Raw genomic sequence first — 27,220 nt, 5'->3', positions numbered from 1 at the left:
TCCTGGGGCTCCCCACCAGCATGGCCGCTTGTCTGCGCGGTCCCTGTTTGTCTTCGTAATGTGGGAACCATCACTTACAGGTCTATGGCCTGTTTCCCTGGGGAAGGGAAGCACCGTAGAGACGGTGTCTGTCTGCTTCCTGCAGGATTCCCAGCAGCTAGAGCAGTGCCTGGCACGGAGCAGGTGCCCAGGTGACTCTTGACATGCATGAATGAATCCGAGCCTGTCCTAAGCGAGGAGCCCACCCGGAGCTCCCGCAGGTTCATGGTTGCCGGCCCAGAAGGCGGGTCTAGTGTCGTCACGGCTTCCAAACCCTCATGAGTTGCTGGAAATACGGCCTTTTTTTTTTGTAATGTGAAATGTTCCAACTTTTCAAACAGTGATTGAGCCAAAGAAAACATGCCTACAGGCCACATCCGGTCCACAGGCTGCCAGCGGGATCTGTGCTCTAAGTTCCCAGTTAGTACTCGGAGCTCAGCAACATGGCTTTGAAGAAGGGGAAAGGGCCGTTTCTTCTCAACCCTGGGACCTGGCGTGAGCTCTGCAGGATGACAGGTCTAGGCCCGGGTGGTCAGGCCTCCCTGCGGCCTCTGGAAGGTGATGTGCGCACCTTTCCTCTTGTGGAACCCCGTAAGCTCTCGCCTCGGGGCCTTCCCGGGAGCATGCGTGGTGGAAGCCAGCCGGACCTCAGTGACGTCAGGAAACGCAGCTGATGTGGCACTTAAATACCGAGGGAGGGCATTTCCAGGTCCTTCTGGAAGATGATTGCTACGATCATTGTTACTGTCTTGCACCAGTGCCATAAGTTACATTTCACAGAAATAAGAAAATGGTTCGGGGGCGCCCGGGTGGCTCAGTGGGTTGAGCGCCCGACTGTTGATTTCAGCTCAGGTCTTGAGCTCACAGCTGTGAGATCGAGCCCTACGTGGGGCTCCACACTAGGTGGGTGGAGCCTGCTTAAGATTCTCTCTGTCCCTCGGTCCCTTTCCCCAGCTCACACACTCCCTCTCTCTCTCTCTAAGAGAGAGAGAGGGAGAGAGAAATAAGAAAACAGTTCAGCCACAGATGTTACCCATCAAATGAGCAGCTTTTTCCTTTGCAGGGTCTCTTCCAAGTCCTGGTGTGGGAGCGCAGAACAGTTTTTACGTATTGGCGATTCTAGAACAGACGCATTTGATTCTGCTCTGAAATTTCACTTCACATCATGGGTGTTCTTCCATGCGGCCACCAAAATCCTAACAATGCCAGTGCCTTCCTCATATCTTCTAAAAGGGATACAGATCATTGATTAGCCATTCCCTAGGGGCTGGCTTATTTTACTGCTTCTGATTTTCAAATATTGTGAGTGATGTATAACAACCTTGGGCTTGTAGCTTTCTCTTTCCTCTGGATTGTTTCCTTGGGATGAATTCCCAGAAGTTTTATACTAAAAGAGGGCGTGGGTATGTTGACAATGCTTTATATGTATCACCAGAAGTCTTTTCCAAAACCTTTTTGTATCAATTTAAATGCCTAAACAGCAATGTGTAACTCCGGGTTTCCTTAGGACTCTGGCAGAGGTGTGTGTGATAGTTCTTCGTGGTTCCAATTTAATGGCTATAAAATGGTCCTTTGGGTCTGCCTTTCTCTGAATATTAATGACCTTGAAAGTTTCCCATGTTTTTGTGATTCTTGTATTTGCACTTTGCCCACTGTCACTCTCGCCTTTATTCTTTTCTTCTTTCTTTTTTTCTTTTTGGTGGTGGGACCCTTCATTTTTTTTCATAAACTTTTACGTAACAGAGTAGAGATGTGGATCCTTTACATGCTTTTCTGCTGTCCCACCCCACGGTATATTTTTTTCTGGACTTGAGTTTGGGTTTGTTATGCGCAGCTGGTTGCTTTTTCGATTCTGTGAACGTTACCCGTCAGATAGGTTCAGAAGGAAGGGGCTTCATGGCGGCGGGGAGGAGCACACCCCTGGTGGAAGTCAGGGCGTCTGCTCATGACCTCCGACCCCATGTCGTGACGCCATCACGCTCCCATGAGCATCCTCAGGGGATGCTCTAGTGGGACCAGAGCTCATACTGGACGTTCCCAAGGACATAAAGATGCTCACGCCTGGGCTCAGCAAAGCCTCTGAGCCCATGCCTGGGGGAAGTCAAACAAAGCCTCTGTTCTGTGTTCAGTGTCCTAAGCTGGTCCCATCTGGAATGTATCAGGCAGGCGAGGCCATGGAGAGTCCTTGGTCACACACTACACCCTGGCCTTGAACAGGGCTCCCCAGCCTTTTCTCTACAGTGACATAGAAAATTCTATTTGTATGGCACAGTAGGGTGAAGGGAGGCAGTACCCAATGCCAAAATCATTGGCTGGGGGGCAGCCCGGGGTCCCAAGGGAAATATCCAGCACACCTGTGCCCATTCACTTCTGAAGTTGGGAAATTCTACTCTTGAGATGCACTTGGCCTCAGGGTGCAGAGGTTACAGATGCTGGAAGGCTCTTCAAGGCCTCAGACCTTCATCAACACTTTCCTCGATGTCTTCCCAATTTATGCCCAAAGTCCAGTTCCAAAGCCACGCCCATGTTTTTAGGAATTTCTTATTACCCCAGCAACCCCCTTTTAAGTATCAAAACATGTGGTAGTTTTCTGTTTCAGTGTAGCAGAATACCCCCCAAATTTAATGGCTTGAAATAAAAACAAACATTTATTGCCTCACAGTTTCTGGGGTAGTTTGGTTGGGTGGCTGTTGCTTAGGGTCTCCTGGGTTCTGGTGAGGTGGCAGATGGGTGGCCGGCTGGGGCTGCGGTCACCTGAAGGCTGGGCTTCCAACGTGGATCGCTTGTATGGCGGGTGGGTTGGTGCGGTTGTAGGTGGGTAGGCCTTCATTCTCTTCCCGTGGGTCTCTTGAGTGTCCTGTGATGCGTCAGGTGGCTTCTCCCAGAGCAAGTGATACAGAGAAACAAATGGAAGCCACACACTGTCACCTCTGCCGTACCACATGGGCCCCACAAACCACCTCTGATTCATTGTGAGAGGGGAGAACACAAAGGGGTCTGAGTTCCAGGAGGTGAAGATGACTAGAGGCCATCGTGAAGGCTGTCGTGGGCTGAACTGTGTGCCCCTAAAATTCATATGCTGGAGTCCTAACCCTCAGTACCTCAGAATGCAACCAGATTTGAAGAGAGGGTCTTTTTTTTTTTTTTTTTTTTTTTTTACTTTATTTATTTTTGAGAGAGAGAGACAGAGGGAGGCAAAGAGAGGGAGAGACACAATCCCCAAACAGGCTCTGCATTGTCGGCGCAGAACCTGACAAGGGGCTCCCAGGAACCATGAGACCATGACCGGATCCAAAATCAAGAATCAGAAGCTTAACCGACCGAGTCACCCCGAAGAGAGGGTTTTTAAAGAAATGTTGAAGTTAAATTAAGGTCATGTGGGTGCTAACCCAATATAACTTGTGTCCTTATAAGATGAGGGAGTTAGGACACAGACACACACCGAGGAAGACCGTGTGTGTGGGCAAAAGGAGAAGACGGCCATCTGCAAGCCAACGAGAGAGGCCTCGGAAGGAATCGACTCTCTATCTTGGACTCCCAGCCGCCATCTTGGACTCCCAGCCTCCAGAACTGAGAGGAGATAGATTTCTGTTGTGCAAGCTCCCAGCTGTGGGACTTGTTATAGCAGCCCTAACAAAGTAATACTTTGAAATGAAAGTAAACTGTGAAATAAAAGGGAAGACACAGAAGGCTGGGACTAAGCCAGCTGTGAGACCGTCTTCCAAAAGTAAGATCCCGCTGCGTACTGGTTCAACCAAAGCTAATCCGGTGTCTTATCTTGAGGGTGTTGACCCTTGGAAGTCACTTCTGAAAGGTCTTCGGGCAAGTCCGATCCATCAGGACCTGTAGGTCTTACTGAGGAGAAGGGAAGGGAAGGTGTGGAAGTGTTTGACCACCGCCAGCCCCGAGTGAACACCAGTGAAACTGCATCTCATCACAGAAGGGAGTGAGCCTTCCCACAGACCTGGGCATGAACTTCAGAAAGTTCCCTTGGCTGGGCGTCCACTGTGACTTGTCATTTCCTGCTGCAGTTACATTTTCTGGGTGGGCTCCAGGGATCCTGCTGTTTCCTTAATAAGAGAACGAGAAAAACCACCCAGTGGGCCTCAGAGGCTGGGCTAAGGCCATCCCAAGGCCAAGTGTGGGTGGGCCTCGAACTTCCCAGCCAAAGATGAAGGTGCCAGGGGCCCCCACCGCCAAGACAGAGTCACTTGAGAGCAGCCTAATTATCAAAATAAACACACGTTGTGAGGATTAATTGCCTTCAGTTTCAGAGCTAAACAATCGCGAGAAAAAAATTGAATTAAATGGTTGAATATCGTGTTATCAGATGCATTGGGGGTGGAGGATAGTCTGCCAGGAAGAGAGGGCGCAAACAAAATCAGCCTGAGAGGGAGATAATCGCTGGAAAAAAAAATCCCGCAAACAGTTCAGAGCTCAGTGTCAACAAGGATATGGTGAGACCTGAGTCAGACCTGAATTACCTTGGGCCGCTTCCTGAAAACACACTGTGGGTTTCACTCCGACCAAGATAAATTCTTTTAGTCCCAGGGTAATTTAAGGGTGCAGACGCCTGCCTCTGTAAATCACGCTTGTCACAAGTCCTAAGAAAATATAAGGTTTCTAGGGTCCTCGTTCCATTCTGGCGGGAGCATGGATGGGTAGAACTTTTCTGGATGACAGTTCGGCGGTAAATATCAAAAGCCTTAATATTTTGAATAGCCTTCGACAAAACAATCTACTTCCAAGAATTCCCACGGCAAGCGTCGTGCTCGTGTGCAAATATTTAGTTCAACGGATGTCCCACACAGGACTGCTGCTTTTTTTTTTTTTAAGTTTATTTATGTATTTTGAGGGAGGAGGAGGAGGGGCAGAGAGAGGGAGAGAGAGAACCCCAAGCAGGCTCCACGCTGTCAGTGCGGAGCCCAACTCAGAGCTCCGTCCCACACCACGAGGTCACGACCTGAGCAGAAATCAAGAGTCAGACGCTCAGCCGACTGAGCCACCCAGGCGCCCCACACGCAACTGCTTCTAAGGTTCCACGCCAGAAACCATCGGAATGATGATTGTATTGAGTATTGAACATAGAGCCGGCGCGTCCGTAAGATGAAAAACCATGCAATTCTTCGCGGTGATGTTCATGTTAAAATTTTCACAGACACATTAACAAATGAGAAAGAAGGAACATGCAAGAGTAACAGGTATATGCCACCATTGAGGGGGAAGGACAGTCACACATAGAAGAGACCAGAAGGAGGTTCCTTAAAGGTTACTAGTTCTTTTCCTCGATGGTTGGATTCGCTGGGAATTTCTGGTTTCCTAGTTTGGGCTTCTCTGGGCTCTTCTAGTTTTCGACTACAAACAGGCATTTCCTTTGTGACAGAAAAAAACAACAACAGTTACATCAGACTTCTAGGAATTTCGTAATTCAGACAGCTAGCGACTTCTTCCCAAAGCAGAGACCGTACATCCCATTCTCAGACGTCTTGACTGCAAATCCTGCAGGGTTTGGGGACAGCGGATGGGACCTCTTGAGAGTAAATCCATAGAGTCTGAGGATGTGAAATGTGCCAATGTAAAAGATGGCGGTGTATGGTCCAGGAACGGTCTACGCCCCCACGGGCCGTGCTCAGGAGTTTCCACGGATCCCTGTCTTGTTCAGCCTTTGGGATTGTCAGTCTTCGCGATTTTTAGAGTTTGTCGTAATGTTAGCTGTTGTTATAAGTGGACCGAACTTTGTAAGGTCTCTAAAATTCTCGCCTCTGTTCTCTCCTCTTCAAGCTCTTAATTCCTCCCAGTGTGTGTTATTAAAATCGCTTCCGAACTGGTCTCCCCGAGCTTGGTTCTCTTTCTCTCCCGGGGGCTCCCGTGCACTGTCGCTAAAGGACAATAGCATCAGGCCGTCCACTTCTTCAGGCTCCATGTTGCTTAGAGAGTAACGTCTGTCTCTGGCCAGGCGTTCGAAGGCAACCTTTGTCCCTCTCCAGTTTCCTTTTCCTGATCATTCTGTATGGCCTCCCTGCCCACGTCCACTGTTCCAGCTCCCAGGGAGCCCCCTAGCCTCCCCGAGTGATGCTAGCCCACTTGCCTGGGCATTTATGCCTTTCTTTCTTACTTGCCTCTGCCTAATTCATGCTCTTTCTCCCGTGACCAAGCCCCTCTACTCCACACAGCCTGTCATGACCACACTCTGGTTCACACTGATCTCTCCCATCTCTGACCCCAGCACCTCTTGTCCTGGTCACTCACTGCTGACGCTCACTCTCTGTTTTCCATTGTTAAGACATCAGGTCTCATGGGGCGGCGGGTGGGGGTGGGGTGTCTCTCCAGCTGCAGCCCATCCTGTGAGTGAAAAGTAGATGTCTCCCGACTTGTCTTCCTGATGGCACATGGCGTCGCTGCACCTCATCCTGTGTGCGTGTTAAATTAATATTTACTGATTGCGATGGTGTTGTGCCAGGTGCTGAGAAACATGGCCTCACGTTTATTAGTACGTTTCGTTCATTCATCCGCGTGTTGGAGTTCAAGGACGAGCAAGACAGGAAGAGTCCCTGTCCTCGTGGAACTTATGTTCACGTAGGGGAGACGGATTCTCAAACTAGACAAATAAAATATATATTTTGGGGTTACACATTTCATTTTCATTTTTTTAAATGTAATTTATCGTCAAGTTGACTAATATGCAGCGTATACAGTGTGCTCTTGGTTTCGGGGGTAGATTCCCGTGGTCCGTCGCTTACATACAACACCCGGTGCTCATCCCAACAAGTGCCCTCCTCCGTGCCCATCCCCCATTTTCCCCATCCCCCAATCCCCCCCATCAATCCTCGGTTTGGTCTCTGTATTTAAGAGTCTCTCACGGGTTTGCCCCCCTCTCTGGTTGCAACTATTTTTCCCCCCTTCCCTTCCCCCGTGGTCTCCTGTTAAGTTTCTCATAGGCAAATAAAATGTTTTAAGGAGTGGCAAAGGGCATAAGAGAAATAAGGACCTTCGTTCAACTTTCTACATATTTTGCCTGTTCTGTATGCGGGGCCCGTTACATAATTTGCGGGGCTTGACGCAAAAAGGAGGATATGTGACCCCTTGTTCAAAAACCACGTAAGAATTTCAAGGTGGTGACTGCAGGGCGTTACAGTAAGCACCGGACCCTTCTAGCACATGTCAGGAGGCCGGCTCTGCCTATAAGGTACTTAGCCCGTACGGTTATAGGGTAAAGCACCTTGGGTGCTTTGATGACACGGAAAATAATCAGAGAGACCATCTCCGTGAGATTTGAAAGTCAGCTCCGTGTATTTCCTTACAGAAAATAACAAGAGCCACGTGGTGGCCAGATACGGAATGTACCATAACGTTCCCGTTGTTCCCTGCCTTTCAGACTGTCTGTCTTACTCAGCTTTGCAAGTGTTATCCAGGAGGTGCTACGGGAAGCAGAGATGCAAAATCATCGCCAACAATCACCATTTCGGGAGCCCGTGTCTGCCAGGAGTGCAAAAATACCTCTCCGTCACCTATGCCTGTGGTAAGAACGCACCCTCAACAAACTTCTCCACGGAAGACCCTGCCTCTTTGGGAGGAGGTGATCATGGGAACGAAAGGCATTTTCCAGCAGCACGCCGAACTGAGGCTACGCCTGGAAATGTGTTATCTTCCCCAATATTCAAGAGTCTCTTTTTCTATCCTTTATTCTTGTATATGCTGTTCATGTTAGAAGAGCCGTCCAAGTTCTTGGGTCAGAATTTGTCTTAAGAGTACTTTCAGGGTGAGCCCGGGTGGTTCAGTTGGTTAAGCGTCGGGCTTCGGCTCAGGTCGCGATCTCGCGGTTCGTGAGTTCGAGCCCCGCGTCGGGCTCTGTGCTGACAGCTCAGAGCCTGGAGCCTGCTTCGGATCCTGTGTCTCCTTCTCGCTCCCTGCCCCTCCCCCGTTCTCTCTCTCTCTCTCTCTCTCTCTCAAAGAAATAAACATTAAAAAAAACAATTTTAAAAGCCTTTTCAGCAATCAGATTGGCCGCAAACGGGGAGAATAGGAAAAGAACAAATGAATGGGGTAAAACTGATGTCGTTGAGAATAGTGATTTTAATCTGAGTGCTTAGGAGGCTCTAAAATGTATGGATACGTCATGCGGGCTCCCGGAAGTATTGTTTGGGTCCTGGTTAACCTCCCCGTCTCGGTGTTCAGCTCTAACTCTCTCTGCTGCCATTCTATCTGCAAACCCACAGCGGTGAGTCAACAGAGCAAATCCTCACCCTAAAGCCATTAAAAATGTTACAAGGCAGCATGTCTCGGTTTTCCCAGTGTCTTCGAGCAAGAAAATGAAATGCTTGGTTCATTAGATTCCAACTTTATAAAGCTACCGGCACTAATTAACTCTCTGCGGGTGCGGCGGGTTTCTGGTTTGTAATCTTGACGTGTGGACTGTTCATCCCGAAATGATTCATAGGAGCAAAGGGAGAGCACAGAGTCCCGCATCTGAGGAGCCCAGTCCCTGGGCTCGTGGCCACCCCTTCTCCTGCTAGCCAGTCCTCCCTTTTTCTCTTTGTAGCATATTCAGGGGTGACTCACAGATCACCCAGGTCACCCGTTAAGGCACACGAAGCAGTTGGTTTTGGTCTAGGCACGGAATTGCGCAACCCTTAGCACAATTAAGAACCTTCTCGTCGTCCCCGAAGGAAACCCTGCACCTTTAGCCACGACCTCCGATACGCCCCCACCGCCCCGCCCCAGACAACCACCCATCTACTTTCTGTCTTTATGGACTTGCCTCTTCGACGGCCCGTATAAATGGAATCACGCAACGTGCGGTTCTTCCTTTGTGTCGGCTCCTTTGCGTAGCGCGTCGCCAAGGTTCATCCGTGTGGTAGCACGTGAAAGTACGCCCTTCCTTTTTGTGGCCTCGTGCTATTCTGATGCATCCCCTGCCTCTTGTATCCTGAGCTCAAAACGTTGGCCTCTGCCGCGCCAAAGCCGTCATGGGTCCAACGAAGTGACTGCATCAGCGCATTCCCGAAATAACAGCACCCACGCTTGCGCTGCGGAAAGCGTGGTTTTACTTCCCCCCTCAAGCTTTACTCCTGCTCCCATGCTGTAGCGTCGAACCCCCTCTGGCTGGGGTTCCCCAAGAAGCCACACAGATCACTCTGAGGTTCTAGCAACGTCGGACCTCTGCAGCTGAGTGTTGCGGGACGTTAGCCTGCGGATGTGGGGGATCTCCCGGTGTGCCTTCGAGAAGGAGGTGAGCGCAGTTCCTCGGGCTGGGGCTCTTAGCTGAGAGAAGGTGGGCTTTCAGGGCCTGGACATCATGCTTCAGCTCAAGCTTCTTGTCCCTCGTTCGTTCATTCAGCGCATCGTGGGCACGTTCCCTGGGTCAAGGTGGTTTTGGTGCCAGGATCCCGAGTTTAAAAAAAAAAAAAAAGGCACGGTCCTTGTGCTGGGGATTATCGGTTGAGGGAGAGAGATGGGCACTTAACTAAGCAAACAAGCAGGTGAATCTGCCAGGCTCATGCGAAGCACCAAGTAGGAGGGAGGCAAGGAGCTACAGAGGTCAAGGTGGCATCAGGCAGCTCCAGGGAACGGGCTGAGGGCGGGCGACCAGCTAGAACAGGAGCCACTTGGGCTGAGCAGGCCTGGTCGCCATGGCAAAAATAAAAAATCAGGTGGATTTGAGAAGGGTTTGGAAAGTGCGAAGGCGAGAGAGACGCTGAGGACGCCTGCCTGGTGGAAGGATTGGCGCCTGGAGAAGGCAGAGGGATGGGGTGTGGCCTTACACGGGCGTCAATGTCACAACGGGACAGGAGGTCTCAGGGAGCAGAGGGGGGGCTTGCTGTTCTGTCGCACGGCCTCCGTCTTCTCTGAGTATGAGATAAGGTCATCCATCGGCTGTGAGGACAGGGGAGGAAAGACGGTTTGAAAAGATGGGGGAAGGTATAAAGTGAGGCTTGTGTCAGACTTCTTGGGGGAGGACACTGGTCTGCCCGGGGGCGTGGTTCCTTCCAGTGGGACCAGTTGCTTGAGACCAGACGTGAGACCAGGCTCACTGGCCAAAGACAAAGGAAGGAGAGAGTTGGGGTGATCCCAAGTGAGTGATCACAGCGGTGGGTAGTGGGATCCCAGCTGCAGACAGGAGGGGGCTTCAGGAAGAAGGGAAGGTAGGGTCAGTGGAGGGGTCTGGACGAGGTTGAGAGCTACAGAGGGAGCCACTTGAGGGACGGAGGCTGAGGTCAGAGACGGGGTTTGCAGCTTGGTGTTAGATCTGGGGCAGTGGAGGTAATGGGATGTGGACCGTGTCCTTCCCGTCTCCCTAGGACATGCCCCCTTGTCCGCCAGTGCGGTCCCAGGACGTATTCCAAAGGGAAGGGGTGCCTCGCTGGGAGGCAAGCTAATGCCCATCCCCCACCAAGCAGACACTTCCTAAGATACCTTCTCATCACCTTCTAAGTGGCTGGCATTTAAAAAATATCCCCCTCTCCACCCTCGGCCAGATGGCTCTTCTCTGTGCAACCAGAATCATTAAAAAATGATTTACAATGTCTGAATATTTTAGAGGTCACCGAATGGGAATGAAAGGTTTTCCATTTTTAAAAAATTTCTCCCAATTGATGTGGACGTGGATACAAAGACCAAGGATTGTCAATCATTGATTTCTAATTGAATCTGTCTTCGTTAGGACCCTTCGGGTGTGAGTGAAGGAACGAACGTGAGTGGGTTTAAGCCAAAAAGAGGGTTGAGGCAGGTGGGCATCATGTGGCTAGAAGCCCATCTTCAGAAGACAGGGCTGGGAAGCAAGGCCCCAGGAGGGGCTGAAGCTCCAAGGTCATGGCAAACATCTCTGGCATCTCTCTTCTCTGCTTCTCACCGCACTTCTGCTTCCTTGTTCTCTCTCTCTCTCTCTCTCTCTCTCTCATACACACAGCCTGCCTGTGAGCTGAGCTGGATCGTATATGGCCACCGCCACCACCTGAATCATTTTCATGTCCCATTTCTAGCAATATGGAGTAATTCCAAATTTCTTTTTTTTTTTAAGTTTATTTATTTATTTTGAGGGAGAGAGAGACACACAGGCGGGGCAGAGAAAGAGGGAGAGATAGAATCTCAAGGAGGCTCCACGCCATCAGCACAGAGCCGGATGCGGGGCTCAGACTCACGAACCATGAGATCGTGACCTGAGCTGAAACCAAGAGTTGGGCACTTAACCGACTGAGCCACCCAGGTGCCCCCCAAATTTCTAACAGAAAGATATGTAATTGGCTGGGCTGGGGTCAGGTAGCCTCCCTCCTTTGATCAGCCCTGACCAGAGGCCATGTGATGTGATTATAAACATGGCTGCCTGGAGAGAGGGGGCCCAGCCAAACTCTACCCAAGTCAAGATGCTCCTGGGGCGCCTGGGTGGCTCAGTTGGTTGAGCGTCTGACTTCAGCTTGGGTCATGATCTCACAGTTCATGAGTTCAAGCCCCGCATCAGGCTCTGTGCCTGGAGCCTGCTTCGGATTCTGTGTCTCCTTCTCTCTCTGCCCCTCGACCACTCGTGCTCTCTCAAAAATAAACATTTAAAAAAAAAAAGTTGCTCTTACATAAGAGGATCAGAGAAGACCCACCGATACCCTGCTTCTAACTGCAGCGTCTGATCCAGATTTGGGATTCTACCCAGCAGTCTTGCTGTGCCCACACAGGGGACAGGGCACCCCACCCTGTGGGGGGGTCCTTTAGGGACAAGTACTGAATGTCAAGCTGAGGGCCCTCATTTCTATAGAAACACATGCCACTCATCACTGCGGTGACTCAGGCAGGGGACGAGGTGCCTCACCCACAGCGACCACGATTGCACTTCATGGTTGGGGGTTGGGTAGGGAAATTGCGGTGAGCAGGTGTGGGAGCTGAGGGTGCTCGGATTTGGGGACAGGAGGGATGGTGGTACCAGGATTTGGGGGCAAGGGAAACAGGGGCCAGGATTTGGGGACAAGAGGGATACTGGTACCAGAATTTGGGGGCAAGAGGAATGAGTGTTAGGATTTAAGGGCAGCAGGAAGGGGGGTTACCAGGATTGGGGAACAGGAAGGATTCAGTGCAAGGATTTGTAGGTGCTCATGTAGTCTGGGCTCCTACCTAGAAGCAGAAGTTAAGCAGAGATACCATTTTTTTCTCCAACATGAAGAATCCTTTCGCACCCTAAGTTCAACCTGGAGAGACTTCTTTTCTTCTTTTTTGGGGGGGGGGGCGGGGGGGAGAGACTTCTTTCTTAAGGTCTGCACGGACCGAAGCTTAACACAGAAGATTTATTCAGGGGGAAAAAGAACTCAAGGTGGTTGCCCTGCCCAAATTTAGCGAATCGTCTTCTCTGGTTTCACCTAGACAGACTCACAGGGACTATGGGAATCACCTTGTTGTCTTTATAATCCTTTATCCAGTTGCCAAAGGCTGAGCATGCCACGGACAGCACAGCATCACGGAAGGATCGAGGGCATGTGTGCCCAAGATCAGGAGCAGAGGCACTACCTCTCCCCAGGCGAACGGTGCATCTCTGAGCCTCAGTTGTCCCATCTGCGGGAAAGGGGATGAGACATGTCTTCACTCTGTGAAGACTGCCAGAGATGCACCGTTGGATCGCTGAGCCCGGGGTCCAGCTCCACGAATAATAGTTTGCTCGTGGTTTTACAAATGTATCTAAAATGGAGAGAGTCAGGCTTGCGGGGTGGTAGTAAATCGCATCCCAGCTCCTGTTGTTATTTTCAGGTTCCTAACCCACTCGCGGGGCCATCGTCATGTAGTAAGTGGGCAAGTTTCCTGACATGAGCCTGTATCACGCACAGCAGTTTAATGTCTGGAGGGCCAGGTTATTCTGCAAAGCTCATCTGGACTGTCCTTCCTCCCTGAGCTCTTCATCTGTCTCCAACTGTAAAGCCTCTGGCATTTGCAGTGAGCCCAGCCCTGCTCAGGCCGTATCTTGAGAACAAGGTGAGAGATGTGAAAGAAGTGTCATTCTTGGCAGGGAGGACTTAATCCTGCCAGGGAATCAGGGGCGTCCTTCTCAGGCTGCAGAGGCTATTTTGTCAGAAAGCATTTTGTGGCAACACGGTTCAGTCCTCTGGGGCGCTGCCCTGGTCCCTGGGTCAGCGGTATGGCCGTGGCCAGCCGAAGGGCATTCCTGGGGGGCCCTGGACAGCTTCCGCCGCCTCCTGTCATCGTCACCTAGATGTGACCGTCACTGCCGATGGGCGCGAAGGTGCCAGGGTCTCCTGCACACGGAAAATCCACAGTTTAGGAATGTTCTCTGGTTGTTGGTCCTGGGACATCCCTAAAAGAATTTAGTTAAGCACTTTGAGAAAGGAAATGAGCTTTTCTTGCTGCTGAAGATGTCTTCCCAGCTCTTTTTTAAAAATCAGTGCAGTTGAACTTGGACGGTTTACGTTGGCTCACTCTTGTTTCCTGTTGCCACTTCTCCCAGATACCAGCTGGGCTAACGAACAAACAAAAATAAGCAATTTTCTGCAGGAAAAATATTTGGTTTCCTCTCCCTTCTCCTAGCTGGCTGTGGTGCACTTCGCCTTCAGAAGTCTTGCTCTGCCCTCTGCTTTCGCTCACGCTACAGTCCTGTCTGCTTTGCCCCAGGGCATCTTGAGATCAGATGGTTTATTCTTTGGGTCAGTTCTGCAGAATCTTTAATCCACTTCCAAAACAGTCTGTTTTGCTGCCCCCTCTCATTTGTCTATTGTCCTTATAGTACTTAGAGGATCATTCTAGCATGCGGTCTTAGAATTCTCTTTCAGGCTTATTAAGGAAGTGAGGACTGAGAGCTGTGGATGAAAAGCAGAGGAGGAGCTGGGAGAGCTCTGTGGTGGATTCTGGGCTGATTACAGTCATCTTGTTTCACTGAATCTCCGAGAAGTTCGTGTTCAGAGTTAACAGCGTTATTGAGGTGTCATTTACATACCTTAAGATTCACCCGTTTTAAGTAAAAACAGTTCAGTGCGTTCTAGGAAATTTACAGAAATGCACAACCAGCACCAAACTGCAGTTTTTTTTAACTTTTTAAAAAAATGTTTCGTTTATTTTTGAGAGAGAGAGAGAGCACGAGCAGGGGAGAGGCAGAGAGAGAGGGAGACACAGAATCGGAAGCAGGCTCCAGGCTCTGAGCTGTTAGCACAGAGCCCGACGCGGGGCTGGAACTCATAAACTGTGAGATCATGACCCGAGCTGAAGTCGGAACCAACTGACGACCCAAGCATCCCTGAATTAAGATATTTCTTTTTGGTTTTTAGTTCCCAAGAACATACTCACCGCGATCGATCCAGCCATTGCTAATCTGAAACCTTCTTTGAAGCAGAAAGACAGTGAATATGGTAATTTTTCTGGCTTACTACCAGCATTTTTCTTTAAGTGAAGGTAAACAGCCCCATGTGACTGCAGTCGGGTGACATTGGTTGGACAGGGGATGTCAGGAGGTCATTGGAGTTACCAGCTCTGGTGATGGCAGTGCTGTGGCGATCTGTTGCAAACGGTGGCCGGCGTTTTGTTTTGTTTTTCAAATTATAAGGGGGATAAAACCTCTTTCCCTTCCCTGCTTATTTCCCAAACAAAGTACCACCTGGCAAAAGAGATCTGCTCGGAAACAAATTTGGGGTCCCTGGATGATGGGCCTCCTGGAAAGAGGACCCATCGGGAATGCAGGTGGGCCAGACCGAGGTTGGGCCTGAGGACTTCCAGAAGCCCCCCCTCCTCCCTCCGGTTTTCATTGGGTTCTTGTAAATAGGAGGGTGGGGGTGAACATTTTAGTTTTCTTATCCCATCGAGAATGGAATTCAGCCCTTTGGGACTCCTGATAGGAACCACAAAGTTTCTGTAGAGCATCGAAGATGTTGCACGTTGTGTGTTGAAAGTTTTATATTACTCTTATTACATTTATGAGGTCTTCTGTCCCTAAATCGAAAAGTGAAGTATGCTTGACGCGGAAAACGGGAAAGCACCAAGGACTAGAACTCGCCCCTACTCTCAGAGCTTAGAGAGAACTAATGTTAACGTTCCGTGTTCGAGTTCCACCCCCGCGCCAGCTCTCCGCCGGGCTTTGCATCTCCCAGCCCCACTGCTGCTTCTGACACGGTTCCTACCCTGAGCCCCTGAATATCCCGATCCCCCCCCCTCCCCCGGAGGCTTCTGCCCTGTCTGTCATCCCCAGGGACCCCAGATGTCTCAGGCTGCCCATCGCGAGCTCACTGGGCTCTATCACAGAAGTGTAACCAGGCGTTTGCAATCAGACCTGCCCTGCATTTTGCTATCATTTCCAAAAAAGTGGCCCCGCACAATCTCCCTCCATAATCTCCCTCCCTTCTTCTCTGTGCAGCCAGCAGCTCTGTGGTTAGGTACGTATGCCGTGACTAAGCCTCCCAGAGGCATGATGAATGCCATTGCCTGTAGGACGGGAAAATCCGCTCGTTCCCTGCCGCAGTGGGGTGGGTGAGTGGCATCTAAAGTTGGAACCCACCCATTTTAGGGTTTCTAAATCCCTCTTGTGGCTTAATATTTTCAGAGACTATTTACTCAGTGCTCTTGCTGGCTTGTGGTCTTCTGTAATTCAGTCAGAGGCCCATTTATTGGATTTCTGTGACTTTTTATTTATTATGGCAGTCCTGGGTTGGGAACAGAAGGCATCCCGTGAACGGCCGTGATTAATCGCCCTTGCATTTCTTTTTTATGAAACAGGTATAAACTTTGACCCAAGCGAAACGAGGGTTCTGAGGAAAGACGGAGTTATTGTTAGCGACTCTCTGGCTGCCTTTGCCTACATCAGAGGTAGGTCATTGAATCGAAGCTTCCCAGAATGCTTTACCGAACCCTTACTGCCAGCTGCGATGTTTAATTACAACACTCGGCTAACGAAAAACGACTGGAAGTGTGACTCAGCACGTGCTGTCTCCTAAGATCTGGAAACACAGGGGCCTAAATTCAGGGGCCACTCCGGCTGGGTTAACACCCACCAGAGAGCTACATGGGGAGGAGGCAAACAGATCAAGTCACACTGCTTAGGAGTTGGGTTCCATGAGTAGTTTCCTCTCAGAGAAGTAGGAACCCGAGGAGTACATTTCCCAGGTCTCAAATTTGGGAAGGGCACGGGGTTCTTAAATCCCACCCTTGGCTGGGAGGCGATGGGGCTAAAAGGTCCCCTTAGTGAACAGAACAGGCCACGCCCTGGGAAGGCTGAGTCTCTTCCTGACTCACCAGTGTTACCTGTCATGGTTGCCAAGGGTCCCCTTGATGATCTTCCCCTCAAGGATCCATCAGACTCAGCCCTCCCTACCCGGCGGAGCCAAAGCCGCTCGTCGGCATCAGTGAGGGGACGGTGCGTGCCTTGCCTTCGTTCGTCACCACCCTGTCCGCTCACCTTAGGGTAGACCGTATTTTGTCATGTGAGCTCCGCAGGTTTCGGCGATGTCTGCCTGACTCTGTTCAGGGAGGCCAAAGCCTCTGAGGCCTTCTGTACAATTCGTGTGACCGCAGAGCGTTGTGGCATTGCCGCTCAAGGCCGGCCGGGGCTGAGGCTCTTTGAGGGGAAGCCTTCCTCGGAGGAAAAGAAAAGTGTTAAGGAAACAGCTCCACACGGGAGGTGGAAAGGATGGTCTTGGGATCTTCTACTGTTCCATCGTCTTCCGGCGTCCGTATTCCTCCTGAGTGTGTGCTGTGCGGTTGTTGGTTTCTTCTGAGAACCTTCTCTCTTCAGACGACCCTCCGACTTCCATTTCTTGCCGTTTCTGATAACATTTATGAGGCCTTTGCTCCCCTTCTGCATAAAAGTAGAGGATGTTTGATGTGGCAAACACGGGAGCCCACCAAGAACTAGAACTCGCCCCTACTCTCAAAGCTTGGAGAGAACTAGTGTTAACGTTCTGTGTTCTTCTGGTTCCCACCCCCCCACCCCCCCACCCCCCACGGCCAGCTCTCCGCCAGGCTTTGCATCTCCCAGCCCTGCTGTTCTTTGTAACAGGGCTCCCATGAATATCCCGATCCCCCAGCAGGGGAGGCCCCAGAGCCCTGTGTCACCCTTGTCAAAGTTAAGCGCCACAAGGATTTTTGTCAGAAATATCCCCACGTTTTCAGAGTCCGTGGAGAGCCCCCTGGAGGAAAGGCGTCATGAAAAATCTCTCAGGGAATAACGAGTAACCAGGAGCAGCGATGACTCTGCTCACGGAGCTGTGGCCGTGCTGAGCCTTGTCAGTGCCTCTCGACAACTGTGTTGGTCGGCTTGGGCCACCGTGACAAGACACTGTAGGCTGGCGGCTTCCACGGCAGAAATTCACGTTCTGGAGGCTGGAAGTCCAAGATCAAGGCGCCCACAGAGTCCGTTTTGAGTGAGAGTTCCCTTCCTGGCTTGTAGATGGATGCCTTCTCACTGTGCTCTCACAGGAGATGGGGAGAGAGAAAGAGAGAGAGGAGGAGGAGGAAGGAGGAGAGAGAGAAGGAGGAAGGCAGAGAGAGAGAGAAAGAGAGAGAGAGAGAATGCTCTCTGGCATCTCTTCTTATAAGGACCCTGATCCTCTTGGATTTGGGGCCCACCCTTAATGACTTCATTTAACCTTAATTACCTCCTTATAGGTCCTGTCTCCAAATACAGCCGCATTGGGGATTAACCCTTCAACACACGAATGGGGGGGGGGGGGCACAATTTAGTCCATAGCAAAGACCCCGAGAGAGAGGATTCTGATCCCCCATTCTGCACATAGGGAAGCTCAGGGTCGGAGGAGTTGAGCCATTTGCCTGAGGCCACAGCAGGGACATCACCAGGGCCACGATTCAGACTCAGCAGGTAGAAAACCTGTGCTCTGGTTTCCTCTGAGCAACAAGGGTGCCCTTCAGAAGTTTGAGGGGTGGATGTACCCGAATTACTCCCTCCCTCCGTGTCTGTCCTTTTACACACATGTGCCTCCCAGAAATCAAATGAGAGATTTTCTCATTAACACCCATTTCACTGCTACACATTGCCTGACTTGAGGACCAGTGTTTGCTGTCTTAGTTGTTGTCACGGCCCAGGGACCAGGACAGGCTGGCGTGGGACAGATGCTCGGTAAGTGGTTAACCAATGAGCAGATGATGAATCTTCATCTGGCGTCATGAGCTGTCCTGCACCTTCTTGTCACCATGTATTTGCTATTTATAGGTAGTCCGTTTTGAAGAAATGTAAGGACTTCATGCCCGGTGACTTGGTTTTATTGAGGGTTGCTTGGGCGCCTCCGTCCCCGAAAGCCGTGGGGAGGAGGCCTGTCTGAGAGGGTGGGGGAAGCACCAGCCGGGTGCTCACAAGAGTGAGCCAGGTCAGCTTCTGGAAAAATCAGCTTCGCATGCTCCGGAGATTGGGTGGATCCCAAAGGACGTTTCCCCAGGTCAGGCTGCACGTGGTTTTGACACATGGGTGCAGTCACATACACACAGGGGACAAGTCAACTGGAAGCCAAAACTGAGAGGCATGTCCTGGGATACTGGGACACAGGGGTCGGCAGAACGGACGTGAGAATGTCCAGGGGTCCCCGATGAACAGTTTCTCTTTGGGCCATTTAAGTGACCTGTGAAGCTTTCCCCAACAGTGAGGCATCATTTTAGTACGTTTAGTATATTTAGTACGTTTGAACGTACCCTTAACTGTGCACACCTAATTCATTCTAGAACCAGATCATCAGTTTGAAGAAGCCTGTGGAAAAATTCTGAAATCAGAGGAATGGAGAGGTGTGTGTGTGTGTGTGTGGTTTTTGGAAAGCGGTTTATTTGCTGGCTCAGCCATCAGACCCCAGCAGATTGTACCCAAGGAGCCTTATTTGGACAGTCTTGCTCAGAACCTGACTCTCCCCCTCCACTTAGTTTTTGTTAATGTTTATTTTATTTTTGAGAGAGAGAAAGAGAGAGAGGGTGCGTGCGCGTGCATGTACGTCAGTGGGGGAGGGGCAGAGAGAGAGGGAGACAGAGGATCTGCATGACAGCAGAGAGCCTGATGTGGGGCTTGAACTCGTGACCTGTGAGATCGTGACCTGAGTCAAAGCCGGACATTTAACCAACTGAGCCACCCAGACGCACCACCCGCTCCACCTATGTAAGTTTCGTGACAGCAGCTTGGTGTGTTTCCCCACATATACCCGCAGGCATGCCTCTAGTGTCCTAATATTTCTGTCACTTGCCTCTGCTTGGGCCTCCAGCCCTCTGGCAGAGCATTCTGTGGACGGTCCGGCCGCCCAGGGTCCCTGGGGTAACTAGGGTAGCTGGGGGTCACGGTCAGAAAGCAGAGCTTGTCCTAAGATGCGGAGGCATCGTGTTTTATATGAAAGGAATTCTAGGCTACCAGACGGCCCCGCATTGAAATAGAAGTATGATAACACATTCCAAAGTCAGAGTTACATGAGAGGGAGGACGATCGGGGATCAGCGCCACCTTGCCACTGAGGTGTGGCTTCCGATGTGTTCCCACGGTCTCTAATCTTCGGTTCTGTGACAAGGTTATTATCGCGTCCGTAAGTGCTGTCAGACCAAGAGCTCAGGAAGCTCTGTGCTTTCACCCATCAGTAGCAGGGCCCAGGAGGCGGGACCCTGGCCCCGGCTTCTCGGCGTCTTACTGGGACACAATAGGTTGGAACTGGAGCTCGTGTTGGCTCCAGACCAGAGATCTAAGCGTCAGGGGGCCTTAAAGGCCACAGGCCACCCTTGTGAGATTCCTGCAGGCTTACCGCAGCCGATGACATTAAAGTCCTTCACTTAAGCCTGTGACGAACTGAGGCTGAACTGAGAACAATAACACGATGTGAAGATTCTCTTTAACTGCAGGGAGACTAATGCCTTTATCTTTCTGGAACACATAATAGGAAAGGGGTCGTAAAAGCTGTGAGTGGTCCAGTTGAAAACTGATGATGTGCCCTCAGTGTAAAGCCCAGGGAGCAGTGGCTGTGGAGAGAGAGCCCCCCCGGAGCTCGGGGTCCCAACCACACGGTGGCTGTGGACAAAGGACGAGGCTGCCTCAGGAGGACTTGGGCCGGCCCACCTCCAGGTGCCCTCTAACTAACACCTGGTGATTCTGTGACCTCAAACCAGTCAGTGTAGATGATGGGGAAGCCTGGCTCCCATGAGGCTTTGCCGTGTTCACCAACTTCGATCACGGGATCTCAGCAGACTTGGTGTAGACACAGCCTAAAGAGCGACCACTGGGCAGGAGGCACGTAGGGCCTGATAAGTGAGAAGCTCTCCTTGCAGTTGACCATCACCTCCCAGAAGCAGAAGGAGAGAGGAAGAGAGGCAGCTACGTAATGGAGCCCCACCCATAGGACACCCCTCTTCTCACGGACTCAGCAGGTGTTTGCGTAATCCCTGCTCTGCCCTGGGCACTGGGGATTCGTGAAGAACAAGAGAGTTCGGCCCCTGCCTTCATGGAGCTTGTGTTCTCTGGGGTGAGACAGGATAAAACACCCTCAGTGATTTAGTGACATTCAAGATGCTATGGAACCTAATGACGGGGGGGGGGGGGGGCAGAAAGGTCTAGATGAAGGAGGAAGAAATAACATTCCGTGCAAAAGCACCAAGGTATGAAGCCATCTGCCCCTCGCCCCAGCCCCGTGGGGAATGGAAGGAGGCCAATGCGGCAGGAAAACACAAACTGAGGCATGAATGAGTCCTTGGAGCTGAACTTGGCGGGGGGTCACTGGGGCCAAGGCCTAGCAAGGCCAAGGCTTCGCAGGCTACAGTCAGGATTTGATTTCCAACTTAGTGAGAAGAGGGAAACTGTTTACCGGTGCTAAGTAGGGCAGTGATGTGATCCCGTGTGCAATTTTAAAAAGCTTGCAGTGGCCACAGTGGGAAGGTGGGTGACAGGGCGAGAGAGGAGAGAGGAAGACGGAGAAGGGTGGTGGTGTTCCTGGTTTTCAGATAAATTCACTAGATCAAAAGACGCCTTAATGAAAGTGGAAGTCCCAGCCACTCACCAAGAGATATTCACAACATATACTGTCAAATGATTATTACCAAGAATATATAGAAACTGCATGCATGTATCAGCTCCCTCGTAGGTCCGTCCCCAAGAGGAACACTTGCACGTGGACATCAGGGACATTTACAGGACTGTTTGAGGCTACGGCGCCCACGTGGCAAGAGCCTGACGGAGACAGCGACCAGCAGGAGAGAGCGTGAATAAGCCACCGTGTAGTCAAGATAACGGAGTAGTAGGAGGCAGCGTAATATTCAGTTAAAAACTCCCAGGGTGGCTCAGTTGGTTAAGCGTTTGACTCTTGATTTCTGCTCAGGTCATGATCTCACGGTTCGTGAGTTTGAGCCCCACATCGGGCTCTGTGCTGACAGTGCGGAGCCTGCCTGGGATTCTCTCTCTCTCTCTCTCTGCTCCTCCCTTGCTCATGCTCTCTCTTTCTGTCTCTCTCAAATAAATAAACTTAAAAAAATAAAAGTAATGAAATGAATAAACATCAAGGAGGGCCGTGCCCTGACCAGCAAAGAGGATGTGTCCTAGCCTAATTTAATTCCTAATTTAATTCTGTCCACCTGGGCTCCTTAAAAAGGAAGGAGGGGAAGAAGGGAGGGAGGGGGGAGAAGAAGGTATGGTAACTAGCCCAGAGTTAACCTGCCTGCCTGGGGCAGAGCCAGATCTCAAACTCTGTCCAGGGAGGATGAGGCCCAGGTTCGCCCACCACACCACTGCTGGGAATGACTGACCTCTCAGAGGAGAGGAGAGAAACCGGTGATCGTGGTTTCCTGGAAGCTCGACCATCACGGGACTCTTTCTCCCTGGAAGTGGCCCTGTCCTGACCTGTGGGTGGCTGGAAAAGGAACAGGCGGGACTCCATTGCCCCACCCACAGTCCTTACAGGTGCCACAGAGGTGATGGCGGCAGGCGTGGCCGCCAGCGGGACTCACGGTTTATGCTGAGGGAAGGAGGAGATGGGTAGTGGCTGCATCCAAAGCCCACACTGGGGTGCCCCGAGAATGGGGGGGTTGGAGGGGACATTGGCTGGGAGGTTTGGGGCGGGTGGGGTGGGGTGGGGGCAGCAGAGAGAGGAAAGGGACATTCAAAGGGACAGGAGGGGAGAGGAGTCAGGGGTGAGGAGTCGGCTCCCAGCAGAGGCTGCGATGTGCGGGAGGGAGAAAGAAACATCCGCCCTGTTGCCTTAGAGTCTCTGGTCTTTCCGTCATTCTGTGTGTTGTTGTTTAATGACTTTGTCCCAAATGGCAGCCCAATCCCCATTCTACCTCCGCTCCCAGAAATGAAAATAGCCTTTTCTTTTCTCGCAAAGGATGCATGGCTGTGTTTGACTAAATCTTCACAATGCCTTGACCCTCAGGAAAAATATATTACTATTAATAGCACTTAAGAACACACCCAGCTGTCCTTCCCTGAGCTGGATCGATTGGCGTTGACTTCCGTGTCATAAAGAGAGCGATCAGATTTTACTAGTAGGGGTGATGGCAACAAAGAACAACATATCTGGGTCCAGGAGCTGCATCCACGACTTGAGCTGCAAGTGAAGGAAGCCGAACGGAGAGGTTTCGAGTTTCCAGGGGATGCGTCCTGCTTAGTTAGATCTCTTCCTATCAGACCACAGTGGGCTAGATCCCTTGATGATATAGGAAACTTAACAACCCTGGAGTTTTGACACCAGCCTGGACCTCTGGGGAGGGACAGAGGCAGCAAAGACAATAGTCATTATTCATACTTCCGCGTGGTAAATGGGGGGCGGCGGCGGGGCGGGGGGGGCTGTGCCTAGAGAAGGATCACTGAGATGCACTGAGCAAATGCCAGGGGTTCCAAGTGCCCACCCCACAAGGAGCTCACAGCCTGAGATCCCGATTCCAGGTCTGGCTAAGCCTACAGAGGCCAGTCGTCCACAGGCGGTGGCTTCCCTTTGCTGGCTCAGCTTGAGCCTTTGTTTCAGGGGTCAGCAAACTGGCCCTCGGGCCGGTTTTGTAAATCCAGTTTTAGTAGCCACCCCTGTAGGTCTGGGGCTGCCTTTGTGCACAAAGGCAGCACAGACTCACGGCCCACAAGGGCTGAGATCCTCACTATCTGCCCTTGAAGGAGAAAGTCTGCCAGCGCCTGATTTCTGTTTTGAGGGAGTTTGCTCATCGTTATTTCCCAAAGCGGGAGTGCTAGCACCTCAAGGGATACATAACTACAAAATGGGGACAATAATGGCCCTTTCCGCGCAGGGGTAAGGTAAGGATTCACCTTATGTCGGGACTTAGGCCAGAATACGTGGTGCAAATTAGCATTGTTTCTGTTATTCTTACACAATCATTTGGATGTGGGAAGAACTACTAGAAACTTCTGCGTGCATTTATTTTTTAATCTAAAAGACATCAAGCTTTGCTAGCATCTGCTGTATTCGTAGTACATTCATGTACGTACAAATATGTATGTACTAGTGAACAGTTTATCGAGCGCTTACTACGTGTCAGTGAATGTTCCGAGAGTGTTACCCGAATGAACTCTTTGGCAGGAAGGTGCTATTAGCCCCATTTTACATATGAGGAAACTGAGGCACAGAGGGGTTATGTAACCAGCCAACAGTCACGCAGCTAATAAGTGGCAGATCGTAGTTTGCACTCGGGGCGGGGGGGGGGGGGTCCAGCTTCTGAGTCGCTCTGCTATGTGTCCTCTCGTGTACCTATATGGATCGACCACGCAGGCTCAAAACCTTTTCTTGTTTTAAACCAACGGGAGTGTACGACCAGTTAGGTGAGGCTGGTTTCAAAGATGCTGTTCAAGGGGCACCTGGGTGGCTCAGTCGCTTAAGCCTCTGACTTCGGCTCAGGTCGTGACCTCGTGGTTCGGGAGTTCGAGCCCCGCGTCGGGCTCTTTGATGACAGCTCGGAGCCTGGAGCCTGCTTCGGATTCTGTGCCTGCCTCTCTCTCTCTGCCCTTACCCCACTCGTGCTCTGTTTCTCCCCCTCTCAAACATAAATAAACATTTTAAAAAAATATTTAAAGAAAAAGATGCTGTTCAGCATTGGCGTCCTACATGAGCTCTTGGTTTGGGCAGACGTCTGTTTCTGTGGATTGGTGAAGGCTGACAGTCCCGGCCAGCTCCTGACTTGTCCTTTCCCCCCCACCCCACAGCCCACCCAGAGAGAGCAGCCCTGCTGTTCGTGTCCAGTGTCTGCATCGGTCTTGCACTCACATTGTGCGCCCTGGTCATCAGGGTGTCCTGCACCAAGGACTTCAGGGAGCTGCAGCTGGTGAAGGAGCACCTCGTGCCAGGAAGTGACAAGGCTGAGGAAGACAGTGAGGATGAAGAGGGGGAGGAGGACTCTTCAGACTCTGATTTCCCAGGGGAACCGTCTGGGTTTTGTAGGACTGCGTATCCTGTCTACAGTTCCATAGAAGCCGCAGAGCTGGCCGAAAGGATTGAGCGCAGGGAGCAAATCATCCAGGAAATATGGATGAACAGTGGTTTGGACACCTCACTCCCGAGAAATATGAGCCAGTTCTACTGAAAAAGAGACACATCTTATGCGATCACACTTTCTGAAGAGGGAAGGATCCAAAATGCCCCTCTGGTTCTATTTCACTCGTACCTTCCATGAAGGAGTATTTGTTATGTCATCCAATACCGGTGAAGCGAGAAGCTGTTAAAGGGACCTTTCAAACTGTTTACAGCACATTCAAAATAAATTAGGAGGGAAGTCTTTGTTTTCTTTATTTATTTAAATTCTTAAAAAAAAATTTTTTTTAACGTTTATTTATTTTTGAGACACAGAGAGAGAGCATGAGCAGGGGAGGGGCAGAGAGGGCGGGAGACACAGGATCCAAAGGAGGCTCCAGGCTCTGAGCTGTCAGCACAGAGCCCGACGCGGGGCTCGAACTCACGAACCGTGAGATCATGACCTGAGCTGAAGTGGGACGCTCACCGACTGAGCCACCCAAGTGCCCCTTAAATTCATTTTTATACATTAACATAGAATGCACATTTATTGCGTGCTTATAATTCCAGGCTCTGTTGTAGCTGCTTTTCATATGTTAAGTCATTAATTCCCCACAACAACCTCACGAGGTAGTGCTATCATCCCTTTTACAAATGAGTAAACAGGAGATTCCTTGTATCAAAAAAAAAAAAATTGTACTGATATACAGGACAGCAAGCTTGAATCCATCCACTATGTGGTGGATTTTAATCACTAAAATTATTTGTTTAGAACAGAGATCAGCAACATTTTTTTTCTTTTCTTTTCTTTAAATTTTAAATGTTTACTTATTTCTGAGAGTGCAAGCAGGGGAGGGGCAGAGAGAGAGGGAGACACAGAATCCGAAGCAGGTTCCAGGCTCCGAGCTGTCAGCCCAGAACCCGGCATGGGGCTCGAACCCATGGACCGCGAGATCGTGACCTGAGCCGAAGTCAGACACTCAACCGACTGAGCCACCCAGGTGCCCCTCAGCGAAATTTTTCTTAAAGGGCAAGATAATATTTTAGGCATGTGGGTCATGCCCTGACTGCTCAACTCTGCCATTGTAGCTCACAGGTAGCTATACATAGCTAGTACATAATGAGTGAATGTAGCTGTGTCCCAATAAAACTTTATTTACAGACGCTGAAACTTTGAATTTGATTTCATTTTCACATGTCACATATTCTTTTTTTTTTTTTTTAATCACTTTAAAATGTAAAAACCTTTCTTAGCTCACAGGTGTACAAAAACAGGTAGCATTTACCTGATTTTGTAAATAATGTGTGGGCCACAAGACCTAAAATATTTACTCTCTTGCCCTTTATTTTGTTTTGATGTTTATTTATTTTTGAGAGACGCGGGGAGAAAGAGAGAGAGAGAGAATGAACGGTGGAGGGACACAGAGAGAGAGGAAAACAACAGAATCCCAGGCAGGCTCCAGGCTCTGAGCTGTCAGCACAGAGTCCCCACGCGGGGCTCAGAACCCATGGACCACCAGATCATGACCTGAGCCAAAGTCTGACGCTTAACCGATGGAGACACCCAGGCGCCCCTGCTCTCTTGCCCTTTAGAGAAAAAGTTTGCCCACTCCTGATTCAGAATGTAAGACTGCACAGCTTCTAGTGGTCAAAGGGATCATCCAGATTACCCAACAGTCCTTTGGGCAAGGATCAAGGCGGGGAGTTACCTTTCAAATCATTGCAGGGGAGCAGAAGAAAAAAAAAAAAAGGTAAGGAAACCGATTCCTAATGGGAGAACTGGTGAGAGGTTCCTTTAGACAGCTCCCCCTGCTGGACAGGAGGCTTATAGCTATGGAGTAGAATAAGATTTTATTATTTATTTATTTATTTATTTATTACTTATTTGAGAGAGAGAGTGTGTGTGTGTGTGAACGGGGGAGAGGAGCAGAAGGAGAGAGAGCAAGGATCCCAAGCAGGCTCCACACCCAGCATGGAGCCCGAGGCAGGGTTCGATCCCACCTCCCCTAGGGTCATGACCGGAGCCAAAATCAAGAAGAGGATGCTCAACTGACTGAACCACCCGGGCGCCCCCCATTTTTTTTTCTTTTTTGTTCCAGTGGTACTTAGAGTACAAAAATGATGGTGTTATATCCATCTCGTATGTCTGCTGTGGATGGACAAGCTTTCTGCCACCAACCCGGCAAGCAGGCATATGTAGCTGAGGAAGCGGAAGGCTGACAGGTTAAGTATGGGGGCCCAATTCACATGGCAGAACGGGATGGAGGGGACTTAGTTGTGAGGTGATCGGGAATAACTAGCTGTTCCCTCAGGGACTCAAACAATGCTGGATACGGAGAAGGCATTTTTCTCTCAGTCCCCACCCCCCACCCCCACCCCCCACCCAGGACCTAAGAGTGAAGGGCCCATCCGAGGCATGCAGGAAAGGGTGGGTGTGGAGTCTCTCATCAACCGGCCCAGCATCCTGCCTTGAGAAGGGGTCTGCAGTCCTGTTTGTTTGTTTTTGTGTCATTCAATTTGTCTCAGTTCATTTGAGCTGCTACAACAAAAATGCCACAGACTGAGTGGCTTAGGAACGGTCGAAGTTTATTTCTCACAGCTTGGGAGGGTTGGAGTCCAAGATCAAGGTGCCATCTGGACAGTTCCTATAAATGGAATCACACCGTGGGTAGTCTTCTCGTGCCTGGCTTCTTTCGCTTAGCGTAACGTCTTCTGGTTCCACCCGTGTCGTAACACGTGTTAGGACTTCGTTCCTTTTTGTGGACGAATACTATCCCATTGCATGGGTAGAACACATTCTGC

General features: G+C 50.6%; 1 protein-coding gene across 2 annotated transcripts in view; it reads left to right on the top strand.

Annotated features, from left to right (window-relative positions):
• Positions 1-26,132, top strand: part of EVA1C (eva-1 homolog C) — a 77,583-nt gene extending 51,451 nt beyond the window's left edge. The window contains exons 5-8 of one of the 2 annotated variants that reach the window (XM_049627924.1): positions 7,415-7,558; positions 14,289-14,360; positions 15,727-15,816; positions 24,115-26,132. In XM_049627924.1, coding sequence (XP_049483881.1) covers positions 7,415-7,558; positions 14,289-14,360; positions 15,727-15,816; positions 24,115-24,491 — 683 coding nt within the window. In that variant the 3' untranslated portion in view covers positions 24,492-26,132. Of the gene's footprint in view, positions 1-7,414; positions 7,559-14,288; positions 14,370-15,726; positions 15,817-24,114 lie in introns of both variants that reach the window. The other variant, XM_049627923.1, reaches the window with a different exon arrangement.
• The last annotated feature ends 1,088 nt before the right edge of the window (positions 26,133-27,220 follow it).

This window comes from Panthera uncia, chromosome C2 (assembly GCF_023721935.1).
Source record: "Panthera uncia isolate 11264 chromosome C2, Puncia_PCG_1.0, whole genome shotgun sequence".
Lineage (NCBI taxonomy): Eukaryota > Metazoa > Chordata > Mammalia > Carnivora > Felidae > Panthera > Panthera uncia.
This window is presented reverse-complemented; position numbering and strand designations above follow the sequence as displayed.